Source organism: Salvelinus alpinus, chromosome 13 (genome assembly GCF_045679555.1).
Source record: "Salvelinus alpinus chromosome 13, SLU_Salpinus.1, whole genome shotgun sequence".
In the NCBI taxonomy this organism is placed as follows: Eukaryota; Metazoa; Chordata; class Actinopteri; order Salmoniformes; family Salmonidae; genus Salvelinus; species Salvelinus alpinus.
In genome coordinates this window covers 40355928-40370945 of record NC_092098.1, presented here as the reverse complement: position 1 = coordinate 40370945, position 15018 = coordinate 40355928, and the positions used below count along the sequence as shown (strand labels likewise).

At 49.1% G+C, this 15018-nt stretch overlaps 2 protein-coding genes across 7 annotated transcripts in view; one reads left to right on the top strand and one right to left on the bottom strand.

Annotated features, from left to right (window-relative positions):
* The window catches only part of clip2 (CAP-GLY domain containing linker protein 2), a 68824-nt gene that overhangs the window by 24239 nt on the left and 29567 nt on the right, over positions 1–15018 (top strand). The gene's annotated exons all lie outside the window — the stretch shown is intronic.
* LOC139537688 (chromobox protein homolog 2-like) lies at positions 10467–14121 on the bottom strand. The gene is made up of 2 exons (XM_071339284.1): positions 13996–14121; positions 10467–10945 (listed from the first exon to the last, which is right to left on the bottom strand). Exons 1-2 carry the CDS (start codon positions 14025–14027, stop codon positions 10549–10551), a joined length of 429 nt encoding a protein of 142 aa, XP_071195385.1. The 5' UTR covers positions 14028–14121; the 3' UTR covers positions 10467–10548.

Below are 15018 nucleotides of genomic sequence, written 5' to 3'. Positions count from 1 at the left end.
AGTTGAGGTATACCAAACTTTTTTTGATATACTCAGAGGACCGTTATTAGCATGTTTTAACCACTCCTATGTAAATGGTAGATTATCAGACACTCAACAAGAATGTCTGATTCCATTATTACTGAAACAGGATACAAGTAGTAAACATAAAGATCCAGTCCATTTAAAAAATTGGAGGTCCCTTACACTTCAGTGTTGTGATGCAAAAATTCTAGCAGAATGTATAGCACATAGAATTAAAAAGGTATTTTAGGATATTATTAATTCTAATCAGAGAGGTTTTTTACATGGACGATACATTGGAGATAATATAAGACAAGTACTGGAAACAATAGAACACTGGGAAACCACACCTGCTATTCATAGCTGACTTTGAAACGGCTTTTGATAAAGTACGACTGGAGTTTATATATAAATGCCTGGAATATTTCAATTTTGGAGAATCCCTTATAAAATGGGTTAAAGTCATGTATAGTAACCCTAGGTGTAAAATAGTAAATAATGGCTACTTCTCAGAAAGTTTTAAACTGTCAAGAGGAGTAAAACAAGATCTAACAATAATATCAAGCGTTTAGAAATCCAAGGCTTAAAAACAAAGATGTCATTGTACGCTGATGATTCATGTTTTCTTTTAAGTCCACTATTTGGATCCCTCCACAGCCTCGTAGAGGATCTAGATCTTTTTCTAACCTCTCTGGATTAAAACCAAATTATGATAAGTGTACTTACTATATTATGTATTGGAACACTAAAAAAATACAACTTTTACATTACTGTGTAGTTTACCAATAAAATGGTCTGATGGTGATGTGGACATACTCTGTATACAGATCCTGAAATAAATAAATGATCTCACTCCAATGCATTTTTATAGAAAGTTAACAAAAGTGGATACAATCTTGCTACCATGGAAAGGAAAATACCTGTCTATTTGTGGAAAAATCACCCTGATTAACTCTTTATAGACATATTCCAGTTTACCAATTTGCTTACGGTCTTGCCTACACCTAGCAAACAGTTATTTCAATTATTATATGAGAAAAAAATATTCCCTTTTATTTGGAACAGCAAACCAAAATTAAACAGGCCTATTTATATAATGAATATCAATCCGGAGGGCAGAAATTATTAAATATTAAAGCATTAGACCTCTCACTAAAGGCTTCAGTCATACAAAAGTTATACTTCAATCCAAACTGGTTCTCTGGCAAATTAATAAGGATGTCTCACCCCATGTTCAATAATGGCCTTTTCCCTTTATTCAGATTACAACCTCGCACTTTCAGTTATTTGAAAAGGAAATCATCTCCCAAATATCGCTCAAGACATAGAAAGTTGGTTGCAATTTCATTTTAATCCACCAGAAAAAAACAGAACAAATAATATAACAAATATTGTGGTTAAACTCAAATATACTGATAAGAAAACATAAAAAAATATATATATACACTGCTCAAAAAAATAAAGGGAACACTTAAACAACACAATGTAACTCCAAGTCAATCACACTTCTGTGAAATCAAACTGTCCACTTAGGAAGCAACACTGATTGACAATAAATTTCACATGCTGTTGTGCAAATGGAATAGACAAAAGGTGGAAATTATAGGCAATTAGCAAGACACCCCCAATAAAGGAGTGATTCTGCAGGTGGTGACCACAGACCACTTCTCAGTTCCTATGCTTCCTGGCTGATGTTTTGGTCACTTTTGAATGCTGGCGGTGCTTTCACTCTAGTGCTAGCATGAGACGGAGTCTACAACCCACACAAGTGGCTCAGGTAGTGCAGCTCATCCAGGATGGCACATCAATGCGAGCTGTGGCAAGAAGGTTTGCTGTGTCTGTCAGCGTAGTGTCCAGAGCATGGAGGCGCTACCAGGAGACAGGCCAGTACATCAGGAGACGTGGAGGAGGCCGTAGGAGGGCAACAACCCAGCAGCAGGACCGCTACCTCCGCCTTTGTGCAAGGAGGAGCACTGCCAGAGCCCTGCAAAATGACCTCCAGCAGGTCACAAATGTGCATGTGTCAGCATATGGTCTCACAAGGGGTCTGAGGATCTCATCTCGGTACCTAATGGCAGTCAGGCTACCTCTGGCGAGCACATGGAGGGCTGTGCGGCCCCACAAAGAAATGCCACCCCACACCATGACTGACCCACCGCCAAACCGGTCATGCTGGAGGATGTTGCAGGCAGCAGAACATTCTCCACGGCGTCTCCAGACTCTGTCACGTCTGTCACATGTGCTCAGTGTGAACCTGCTTACATCTGTGAAGAGCACAGGGCGCCAGTGGTGAATTTGCCAATCTTGGTGTTCTCTGGCAAATGCCAAACGTCCTGCACGGTGTTGGGCTGTAAGCACAACCCCCACCTGTGGACGTCGGGCCCTCATACCACCCTCATGGAGTCTTTTTCTGACCGTTTGAGCAGACACATGCACATTTGTGGCCTGCTGGAGGTCATTGTTTTTAAATAAGATTTTTCCTGTAGAATTCCCAGCGCTGCTCCCGGGTATCCTATTTCCATGACTGACTGTGCTGTCTACACCAAGGACAACTCAATGTCATTTAAACTGGATGCAATCTAATTCCTCAGTATTGCTTTTTCCATCTGGACTCCAAACAATACCTCCTTAAGGGCCTGCACTTCACTAGGATACAAAAATGTCAAATTGACGTGGGGTGAAAATCTCACAGCCATACCCCACACATACAGTGCCTTCAAAAACTATTCACATTCCTGACTTTTTCCACATTTTGTGTTACAGACCGATTTTTAAATTGATTCAATTGGGATTTTGTACACAAAATATGTCAAAATAGAAAGTTAAAATGTCAACGTTAAAAACCCTGAGCGGTTTCCTTCCTCTCCGGCAACTGAGTTAGGAAGGATGTCTGTATCATTGTATTGACTGGGAGTATTGCTACACATCCAAAGCTTGATTAATAACTTCACCATGCTCAAAGGGATATTCAATGTCTGCTTTTTTTTACCCCATCTCCCAAATAGGTGCTCTTCTTTGCGAGGCATTGGAACACCTCCCTGGTCTTTGTGGTTGAATTTATGTTAGAAACTTACTGCTCTACTGAGGGACCTTACAGATCATTGTACGTGTAGGGTACAGATCAAATTTATTTATAAAGCCCTTCTTACATCAGCTGATGTCACAAAGTGCTGTGCAGAAACCCAGCTTAAAACCCCAAACAGCAAGCAATGCAGGTGTAGAAGCACGGTGGCTAGGAAAAACTCCCTAGAAAGGCCAGAACCTAGGAAGAAACCTAGAGAGGAACCAGTCTATGAGGGGTGGCCAGTCCTCTTCTGACTGTGCCGGGTGGAGATTATAAAAGAACATGGCCAAGATGTTCAAATGTTCACAGATGACCAGCAGGGTCAAATAATAATAATCACAGTGGTTGTCGAGGGTGCAGCAGGTCAGCATCTCAGGAGTAAATGTCAGTTGGCTTTTCATAGACGATCATTCAGAATATCTCTACCGCTCCTGTTGTCTCTAGAGAGTTGAAAACAGCAGGTCTGGGACAGGTAGCACGTCCGGTGAACAGGTCAGGGTTCCATAGCCGCAGGCAGAACAGTTGAAACTGGAGCAGCAGCACGGCAGGGTGGACTGGGGACAGCAAGGAGTCATCAGGCCAGGTAGTCCTGAGGCATGGTCCTAGGGCTCAGGTCCTCCGAGAGAGAGAAAGAAAGAAAGAAAGAAAGAAAGAGAGAAAGAAAGAAAGAAAGAAAGAAAGAAAGAAAGAAAGAAAGAAAGAAAGAAAGAAAGAAAAGAGAGAAAGAGAGAGAGAATTAGAGAGAACATACTTAAATTCACACAGGACATCGGATAAGACAGGAGAAATAGTCCAGATATAACAGACTGACCCTAGCCCCCCGACACATAAACTACTGCAGCATAAATACTGGAGGCTGAGACAGGAGGGGTTCTGTGTCTCCTCCTCACACTCTCCCTGAAGTGCGTGTTCCCAGTCCGGTACCTTCTGTGTCTCCTCCTCGCACTTGCCCTGAAGTGTGTGTCACCAGTCCGGCACCACCTGTGCCGGCTCCACGCACCAGGCCTCCAGTGCGCTTTCCCAGTCCGGTACGTCCTGTGCCTGCTCCTCGCACTCGCCCCGAAGTGCGTGTCACCAGTCCGGTGCCACCTGTGCCGGCTCCACGCACTAGGCCTCCAGTGCGCCTTCCCAGTCCGGTACATCCTGTGCCCGCACCTCGCACTTGCCCTGAAGTGTGTGTCACCAGTCTGGTACCACCTGTGCCGGCTCCACGCACTAGGCCTCCAGTGCGCCTCCCCAGACCGGTACGTCCTGTGCCTGCTCCTCGCACTCGCCCGAAGTGCGTGTCACCAGTCCGGTGCCACCTGTGCCGGCTCCACGCACTAGGCCTCCAGTGCGCCTTCCCAGTCCGATACATCCTGTGCCCGCTCCTCGCACTTGCCCTGAAGTGTGTGTCACCAGTCCGGTACCACCTGTGCCGGCTCCACGCACTAGGCATCCAGTGCGCCTCCCTAGTCCAGTACGTCCTGTGCCTGCTCCTCGCACTCGCCCTGAAGTGCGTGTCACCAGTCCGGTACGTCCTAGTGCGTGTCACCAGTCCGGTACGTCCTGTGCCTGCTCCTCGCACTCGCCCTGAAGTGCGTGTCACCAGTCCGGTGCCACCTGTGCCGCCTCCACGCACCAGGCTTCTGGCGACGGTTCACAGTCCAGAGCTTCCGGCGACGGTCCCCAGTCCAGAGCTTCTGGCGACGGTCCCCAGTCCAGAGCTTCTGGCGACGGTCCCCAGTCCAGAGCGTCCGGCGACGGTCCCCAGTCCAGAGCGTCCGGCGACGGTCCCTAGTCCAGAGCTTCCGGCGACGGTCTCCAGTCCAGAGCTTCCGGCGGCGGTTCACGGTCCGGAACCTCCTGCGACGGTCCACGGTCCGGAACCTCCTGCGGCGGTCCACGGTCCGGAACCTCCTGCAAGGGCCACGGTCCTGGAACCTCCTGCAACGGTCCACGGTCCGGGAACCTCCAGCGACGGTCCACGGTCCGGGAACCTCCAGCGACGGTCCACGGTCCGGAAGCTCCAGCGACGGTCAACGGTCCGGAGCGTCCAGGAACGGCGTCCAGTCCCGCGCCATGGCAGGAGCCTTCCTCTACGCCGATGTCCAGGCACGGCGTCCAGTCCCGCTCCAGGGCAGGAGCCTCCCTCTGCGCCGGTGCCCAGTCCAGGCACGGTGTCCAGTCCAACTCCAAGGCCGGAGCCTTCCTCTGCGCCGGTGCCCAATCCAGGCACGGCGTCCAGTCCCGCTCCATGGCCAGAGCCTTCTTCTGCGCCGGTGCCCAGTCCAGGCACGGCGTCCAGTCCTGCTCCAAGGCCGGAGCCTTCCTCTGAGCCGGTGCCCAGTCCAGGCACGGCATCCAGTCCCGCTCCATGGCAGGAGTCTTCCTCTGCGCCGGTGCCCAGTCCAGGCACGACGGCCAACTCAGCTCCATGGCCGGAGTCTTCCTCTGCGCCGGTGCCCAGTCCAGGCACGGCGGCCAACTCAGCTCCATGGCCGGAGCCTTCCTCGGCGCCGAGGCCCAGTCCGGGCACGGCGTTCTACCCGGCTCCATGGCCGGACCCGTGGTCTGAGCAGGGACAAAGTCCCGCACCAGAGCCGCCACTGATGCTGGCGGATCCGCGAGCGGAGTGGGTACTTCGCCCCGCACCGGAGCCGCCACCGACGCTAGATGCCCACCCGGACCCTCCCCTATAGAGTCAGATTTTGCTGCCGGAGTCCACACCTTTGGGGGGGGGGGGGTACTGTCACGCCCTGACCATAGAGAGCCTTTTTATTGTCTATTTTGGTTAGGTCGGGCTGTGACTAGGGTGGGTAATGTAGGTTGTTTTATTTCTATGTTGGCCTGGTATGGTTCCCAATCAGAGGCAGCTGTTTATCGTTGTCTCTGATTGGGGATCATATTTAGGCAGCCATTTCCCCACTGGGATCTTGTTTATGTGTAGTTGCCTGTGAGCACTCCATAGCTTCACATATCGTTTGCTTTTTATTGTTTTGTGCGTTTCACGTCAATAAATTATGTGGAACCCATATCACGCTGCGCTTTGGTCCGAATGTTCTTACGACGAGCGTGACAATTCCACTTTGACATTATGGGGTATTTTGGGTAGGCCAGTGACACATCTCAATTTAATCAATTTTAAAATCAGGCTGTAACACAACAAAACGTCAAGGGGTGTGAATAATTTCTGATAGCACAAGAACACAGTTAATTTCCTTTATCTTTATTTGACCTGTGAGGCAAACAAACTGTTTCATAGGACTGGTCTTACACATCCTCAATATGATGTCTTAAGAGAGACTTTCATAAGGGCTAAGATATCTGTCTAACCTGCATTTGAAATCATAGATAAAAAAAGATCAGAGCCTAATGCTCTGGTGAAGCTCTCTGTGTCTTGGCATTAAAGCTGAGTCGCTCTGAGTCATGTCTCAGGCCAACTTCCAGATAAACAGGAAGTTCGAGAAAGCAGTAGCCAAGTGGAGGCATATGTTGCCGACTCTATGTCTTGGCACTGCTGGCAGGCACACTCAGGCTGTAATATGTGAATCCATCCATCCAACCTGCACCACAAGCAACCCACTACTGTGTTTTACCTCGTTGCTTTCAGACTTTGCCTCACGGTTTTCCATCATGGTTTTCTCATCCAAGTCCATGGAAATGGACGGGTTAGGGATGGAAGTTCTGGAACGCCAGGGAACACTCAGATAACAGCAAACCAGCAAGGTCTACTATTTTGAAACTGAGGTCTTCTTGTGTTTTGACAAGCTAGGTTGTGGTCTGTTTCATGCAGTATATGTTCCTTGGCGTGAAGGCTGTTTTGGACGCAGTGCGTACAGGTTTACGTAAACAACGTGAGTTAGGAGGAAAGGACTGGACATTCTTTGGGAGTGTTTTTGTTATCTCTGCGTAGATTCACGGGTGATGAATGTGTCCGTCTGCCTTGTCAAGATGGAGCTTCACTTCTCGGAGGCAGGAAGCAAGGAAGTGAGGCTGTTCCAGTGACAGTACTCGTATTTCACATACAAATGCGCACCATATGTGATATATATGTGCGTCACTGTTTTCAGTGATTTACTGTGGATGTGAAAGAATGGCATTCATCACATATTCAACCTGTTTTGACTCACATGGGCACTGTTGATGACTATCACTATCTTTAAAAATGTATTATTATTATTAACATTTATTTATCGATCAATTCACAATCCTCAACATTAATTGTGCAGTTTTCATCCTCAAACATATGCAGTTAGCTCTTGAAACCGTGCAACTGATTTGTATGCATTTGATGAATACAAACTTGTAATCCACTGGAAAAAACTGCCCTGTGCTGACAATGACATGTTATCCATAAGGACAGTGTGCTGTAAATAAGTTTTGCTCTTTGCTCTTTCCATTAAGGCAATTACAGTAGGTTCTTCTCTAGCCCACTCACAAAAAGGCATCTGTGTTTCGGGATCAGTCTGGAGAAGATGTGATTCCAAACACTGGGGCAGTAGTCATGAGTCAGATGTTGTGAATTGAACAAAGAGCTGTTCTCCCCAACTCGTTTCAGTGACAGACATTTTCCCTCTCTAGGCTACTACATGCACACAAAAAAAACTAGTATTATTTATATGATTGTGAATGTCATTCCCTGTGAATTCCCTCTTCTATATTGCGTTACAACGTGATGAGAACAGCGTGAGGGCATTATAACATTTTGCTTCATAAGGCATTATACAGCCTTATAATGCATTATGCATAGCTCATAATTATTTTAATACATATGAAGACGGTATCAATAGGAAGTGTTACCAAATTGTGATTTGGAGCTAATTTTTCCCAGTATATACAGTGCTTTCAGAAAGTATTCATACCCCTTGACTTATTACACATGTTGTTGTGTTACAGCCTGAATTCAAAATTGATTAAAAAAAGACGCATCAACACGCAATACCCCATAACGACAAAGTGAAAACATGTTTTTAGAAATCTTTACAAATTTATTTAAAATTAAATACAGAAAAATCTCATTTACATAACTATTTACAGCCCTGAGTCAATACTTTGTAGAAGCATCTTTGGTGGAGTCTTTTTGGGTAAGTCTCTAAGCTTTGCACTCCGGGATAAAATACTTCAAACTCTGTCAAGTTGATTGTTGATCATTGCTAGACAGCCATTTTCAAGTCTTGCCATACATTTTCAAGCCGATTTAAGTCAAAACTGTAACTGTAACTAGGCCACTCGGGAACATTCAATGTCATCTTGGTAAGCAACTCCAGTTTTGTCCATGCAGTTTAGGTTATTGTCCTGCTGAAAGGTGAATTCAACTCCCAGTGTCTGTTGGAAAGCAGACTGAAACTGTTTTAAAATCACCTTTGGCCTCATGGTGAAATCCCTGAGCAGTTCCCTTCCTCTCCGGGAACTGAGTTTGTAGTGACTGGGTGTATTGATACACCATCCAAAGCCTAATTAATAACTTCACCATGTTTTTTTGTGTTTTTTTCACATCAACCAATCGGTACCCTTCTTTGCTAGGCATTGGAAAATCTCCCTGGTCTTTGTGGTTGAATTCACTGCTCGATTGAGGGACGGTACAGATGTGGGGTATAGAGATGAGGTAGTCATTAAGAAATCATGTTAACAACTTTTATTGAAAAAAGAATGAGTCCATGCCACTTATAATGCGATTTGTTAAGCATATTTTTACTCCTGAATTAATTTAGGCTTGCCATAAGAAAGGGGTTGAATACTTACTCACTCAAGGCTTTTCATTTTGTATTAATTTCAAAAATGTTCTACAAACTAAATTCTACTTTGACATTCTGGGTGTATTGTGTGTTAATCAATGACACAACATTTCAATTGAATACATTTAAAATTCAGGCTGTAACACAACAAAACGTGGAAAAAGTAAAGGGGTGTGAATACTTTCACAAGGCACTGTAAGCCTTGTGGAGCAATATCTCAATATCTCTTTTGTTATTTGCCTTTTTGAGTTGTCATCTCATACTGTTTGGGAAAAATATATTCTCACAGCCATAAGCTAAACAATATGGCTGTGAAAGAACAGGAAAGTACTTTAGGAGATTGAAAAGAGAGTGAAAGCTTTACCAGCGTTTGCCATCAGATTAAAACCACACACATGTGAATTTAGACTCAATTTCATTGTCCTGCTCCTTGCAGGGCTTTGAGTAAGAGATACACGCTGGCATATATGTCATTGTTTGGCCTCTAGGACAATGATTGTTGGTTGTTTGTTAGGTTATTGTTTTGGGTAATCAGGGTTGGGCGATTTACTTGAGAAATGTGATCATTTACTGATTACAGATTACATTACAATGAAAGTAATTAGTAACATATGACATTGGGTTACTCAAAATTAGTAATAATAGTTCATTCCATTTCTATCACCCGAATTCTTTTAATAAAATGTTTTCCCTAATATTCAATACAAGAACAAAAAAAATGATATCAAGTCATCGAAACCTCTTTTAATGTTTCATTTTTTTCTTTTAACAATCAGCAGTTAACATACAGTACAGTATGTGGTAACAGAGGGTTTACAATACATACTCCAAAATGTACAAAATAAATATAAAAAAGGGACATATTGATGTGCAAAAAATGTCCCAGTGTCACAAACAGAGGTGGTATCAAATCTAACTGTGATGTTCCACTGTTAGAGTGGATTTACTTCTAGTCAACTCTGGCTAACTAAGTACCGTTGCTTATATGTGAATTTGAGTTCGGAACACGTTGGATGCGTGTTGCATGAGGTTGGGTCATATTCTCCTGGAGAATCTGGTCTTCCCATCGGTTCGGCCTCCATTGACACTAGCAAATCACTAGCCAATCACTACGTGGGGCGTTCCCAAAGCATATTGTTGGTGCTGCGTGGTGACAGACAGCGCATCTCAGTACGAAGCGCGATGCACAGTGCATTTATCATCCAATCAGCTGGTAACTTTTTTCTTACGACAGGTACATTCGCTGCTGCATAGGTATCCTTTATTGCCCTACCAAGCAAAAGAGCAGTAACTGCACATTTGATCAAAAATGTGTTTTTTGATACATTAAATACATGCTTTATCATGTGGACAAATATCCTGCATCCACTGTGCTGTGTTATGGAGAAAATGGGGAGTATGTTTTTGTAACGACCTGGGTGTCGGTGGGGTGTGAAATCAGACGCAGGAACAGCAGAGCTTCAATGCGGTGATATTTAAATCCTAACCGGCAAACCAAAATGTCCAACACGGACTTACTGGGTGTCATAAACACCTGTCTGCTAACACGGGAGACAAACCCAGTACACAATACAAAACCCACTCCCGAAATCCACAGCAACAGACGAACAATCCCGCACAAAGAATCTGGCTGGCTGGCTGGCTGGCTAATAAAGCCGGCCAGCTGGCTGGCTGGCTAATAAAGCCACACTAATTGCCAATTACCCCAAACCAGGTGATACAAATAAACACATAAGGAGGGGGAGGAAAAAGAGTCAGTGGCAGCTAGTAGGCCGGTGACGACGACCGCCGAGCGCCACCCGAACGGGAAGGAGAGCCTGCCTCGGTTGAAGTCGTGACAGTACCCCCCCTCTGACGCGTGGCTCCCGCAGCGCGCCGACACCGGCCTCGAGGTCGACCCGGAGGACGAGGCGCAGGGCGATCCGGATGGAGGCGATGGAAATCCCTTAACATAGATGGATCCAAAATGTCCTCCACCGGTACCCAGCACCTCTCCTCCGGACCGTACCCCTCCCAGTCCACGAGGTACTGCAGGCCCCTCACCCGGCGTCTTGAGTTCAGAATGGCCCGTATCGTATACGCCGGGGACCCCTCGATGTCTAGAGGGGGGGGAGGGACCTCCGGCACCTCACCGTCCTGCAGGGGACCAGCTACCACCGGCCTGAGGAGAGACACATGAAACGAGGGGTTAATACGATAATAGGAAGGGAGTTTTAATCGATAACACACCTCGTTTATTCTCCTCAGGACTTTGAAGGGCCCTACACACTGCGGCCTCAGCTTCCGGCAGGGCAAGCGGAGGGGTAGGTTTCGGGTCGAGAGCCAGACCCTTTCCCCCGGTACAAACACGGGGGCCTCACTGCGGTGGCGGTCAGCGCTCCTCTTCTGCCTAGTAGTAGCTTGTTGGAGGGACTCCTGGACGGCCCTCCAGGTCTCTTTGGAGCGCTGTACCCACTCCTCCACCGCAGGAGCCTCGGTCTGGCTCGGATGCCATGGTGCCAGGACCGGCTGGTACCCCAACACACACTGAAAGGGGGACACATTAGTAGAGGAGTGGCGTAGGGAGTTCTGGGCCATCTCGGCCCAGGGAATGTATCTCGCCCACTCCCCTGGCCGGTCCTGGCAATACGACCGCAGAAACCTACCCACCTCCTGGTTCACTCTTTCCACCTGCCCATTACTCTCGGGGTGAAAACCGGAAGTCAAGCTGACCGTGACCCCCAGACGCTCCATGAACGCCCTCCATACTCGGGACGTGAATTGGGGGCCCCGATCAGAAACGATGTCCTCCGGCACCCCGTAGTGCCGGAAGACGTGAGTGAATAAGGCCTCCGCAGTCTGTAGGGCAGTAGGGATACCGGGCAACGGGAGGAGACGGCAGGACTTAGAAAACCGATCCACAATGACCAGAACCGTAGTGTTTCCCTGAGAAGGGGGGAGATCGGTCAGGAAGTCTACGGACAGATGAGACCATGGTCGTTGTGGAACGGGGAGGGGTTGCAACTTCCCTCTAGGAAGGTGCCTAGGAGCCTTACTCTGAGCGCATACCGAACAGGAGGAGACATAAACCCTAACGTCCCGAGCTAAGGTAGGCCACCAATACCTCCCCCGAAGGCTCCCCACTGTCTTCGTCACCCCAGGGTGACCCGAGGAGGGTAGGACATGAGCCCACCGAATCAGTCGGTCCCGAACACCAAGCGGTACGTACTTACGGCCCGCCGGACACTGAGGAGGCGCGGGTTCCGCCCGTAGCGCCCGCTCGATGTCCGAGTCCACCTCCCATACCACTGGCGCTATCAGCCTCGAGGCGGGGATGATGGGAGTGGGTTCGGTGGTCCTATCCTCCGTGTCGTAAAGGCGGGACAATGCGTCAGCCTTTACGTTTTGGGAGCCTGGTCTATAGGACAACGTGTACCGAAACCGGGTGAAAAACATGGCCCACCTTGCCTGACGCGGGTTCAGTCTCCGAGCTGCCCGAATATACTCCAGATTCTGGTGGTCGGTCCAGATGAGAAAGGGGTGCTTAGCCCCCTCAAGCCAGTGTCTCCACACCTTCAGAGCCCTGACCACCGCTAACAACTCCCGATCCCCCACATCATAGTTACGCTCCGCTGCACTGAGCTTACTAGAGAAGAAAGCGCAGGGGCGGAGTTTTGGTGGCGTACCCGAGCGCTGTGATAGCACGGCACCCACCCCAGCCTCGGACGCGTCCACCTCCACTATGAATGCCAAAGAGGGATCCGGATGCGCCAACACGGGAGCATCCGTGAACAGAGCCTTCAACCTGTTGAAAGCTCCGTCCGCCGCCGCCGACCACCGCAACCGCACCGGGCCCCCCTTTAGCAGTGAGGTAATGGGAGCCGCCACCTGGCCAAAACCCCGGATAAATCTCCGGTAGTAGTTGGCAAAACCCAAAAACCGCTGCACCTCCTTCACCGTGGTTGGAGTCGGCCAATTACGCACGGCCTTTATGCGGTCACTCTCCACCACCACCCCCGAGGTGGAAATGCGATAACCCAGGAAGGAGACGGCTTGTTTGGAGAACACACACTTCTCAGCCTTGACGTATAGGTCATGCTCCAGCAGTCTGCCAAGCACTTTGCGCACCAGAGATACATGCGCGGCGTGAGTAGTTGAGTAGATCAGAATGTCATCGATATACACAACTACCCCCTGCACGTGCAGGTCCCTGAGAATGTCGTCTACAAAGGATTGGAAAACGGCTGGAGCATTCTTTAACCCATACGGCATGACGCAGTACTCATAGTGGCCCGATGTGGTACTAAATGCGGTTTTCCACTCGTCTCCTTTCCGAATACGCACCAGACTGTACGCGCTCCTGAGGTCCAGTTTTGTAAAGAACTGCGCTCCGTGAAATGATTCCACCGCCGAAGCGATGAGAGGTAGTGGGTAACTAAACCCCACTGTGATGGCATTTAGACCTCTATAATCAATACACGGACGCAAACCTCCCTCCTTTTTCTTCACAAAAAAGAAACTCGAGGAGACGGGTGAGATGGAGGGCCGAATGTACCCCTGTCCCAGAGACTCCGCGACATATGTCTCCATAGCCAACGTCTCCTCTTGGGACAAAGGGTACACGTGACTCTTAGGAAGCGCAGCGTTAACCTGGAGATCTATCGCACAATCCCTACCCGGTCGATGTGGTGGTAATTTCGTCGCTTTCTTTTTACAGAAAGCGATTGCCAAATCGGCATACTCGGGGGGAATGCGCACCGTGGAACCCTGGTCTGGACTCTCCACCGACATGGCACCAATGGAAACTCCCAGACACCTTCCAGAACACTCCTCTGACCACCCCTGGAGAACCCCCTGTCTCCACGAAATATTGGGATTGTGCCGGGCCAACCAGGGAACACCCAGCACCACTGGAAACGCAGGCGAATCAATAATAAAGAGACTGATACGTTCCCTATGATTCCCCTGCGTTACCATGTCCAGGGGAACTGTGACCTCCCTGACCACCCCTGACCCTAATGGCCGGCTATCTAGGGAGTGAACGGGAAAGGGAGAATCTATCGGCACAAGCGGAACGCCCAACTTACGGGCGAGTCCGCGATCCATAAAGTTCCCAGCTGCACCTGAATCGACTAGTGCCCTATGCTGGGAAGAGGGGAAAAAATAAAGGAAAAAAATTGAGACAAACATGTGACCAACAGGGGGTTCTGGGTGAGTTTGGTGCTGACTCACCTGGGGTGATCGAGAAGCGTTCCGCCTGACATCTCGACTCCCAGACAGACCCCCCCAGCACCGGTCGAACGTGTGTCCTCTCCGACCACAGTTGGTGCAGGGGGGGCCTCCTCCTCCGGTACCCCTAGGCGCGGACCCTCCCAACTCCATCGGGATGGGAGCCGGGGCGCTGGGTGGTGGAACGCACAGGACCCTCTCCGAACGCCCGCGGGCAGCCAGCAGAGTATCCAGTCGGATGGACATGTCAATAAGTTCATCTAGAGAAAGCGCGATGTCCCGACACGCTAGCTCCCTGCGGACGTCCTCCCGGAGACTACACCGGTAGTGGTCAATAAGGGCCCTGTCGTTCCACCCTGATCCCGCGGCCAAGGTCCGGAACTCCAGCGCGAAATCCTGTGCGCTCCTCTTCTCCTGCCTGAGATGAAATAGTCTCTCACCCGCCGCTCGGCCGTCTGTGGGGTGGTCAAACACGGCACGAAAACGACGGGTAAACTCCGGGTAGTGCTCCTTCGCGGAGTCCGGGCCATTCCAGACTGCGTTGGCCCACTCCAGAGCACGACCCGTTAGGCAGGAGACGAGGACACTCACCCTCTCCACTCCCGAGGGAGTGGGGCGAACAGTGGCCAGGTATAGCTCCAGTTGGAGTAAGAACCCCTGACATCCTGCCGCTGCTCCATCATAATCCCTCGGGAGCGTAAGACGGAGCGCGCTGGAGCCGGGGGATGAAGAGTCCTGGGGGAGGGAGCCGAAGGTGGAGAGAGGAGCCCACTCCTCTCCCATCGCTCCATTCTCTCCATCATTTGGTCCATGGCGGATCCGATCCGATGGAGGACAGTTGTGTGGTGGAGAACCCGTTCCTCCATCGATGGGAGAGGGTTGGCTGCTGCTCCTGCTGACTCCATTTACATGGGTGCGGGATTCTGTAACGACCTGGGTGTCGGTGGGGTGTGAAATCAGACGCAGGAACAGCAGAGCTTCAATGCGGTGATATTTAATGCCTAACCGGCAAACCAAAATGTCCAA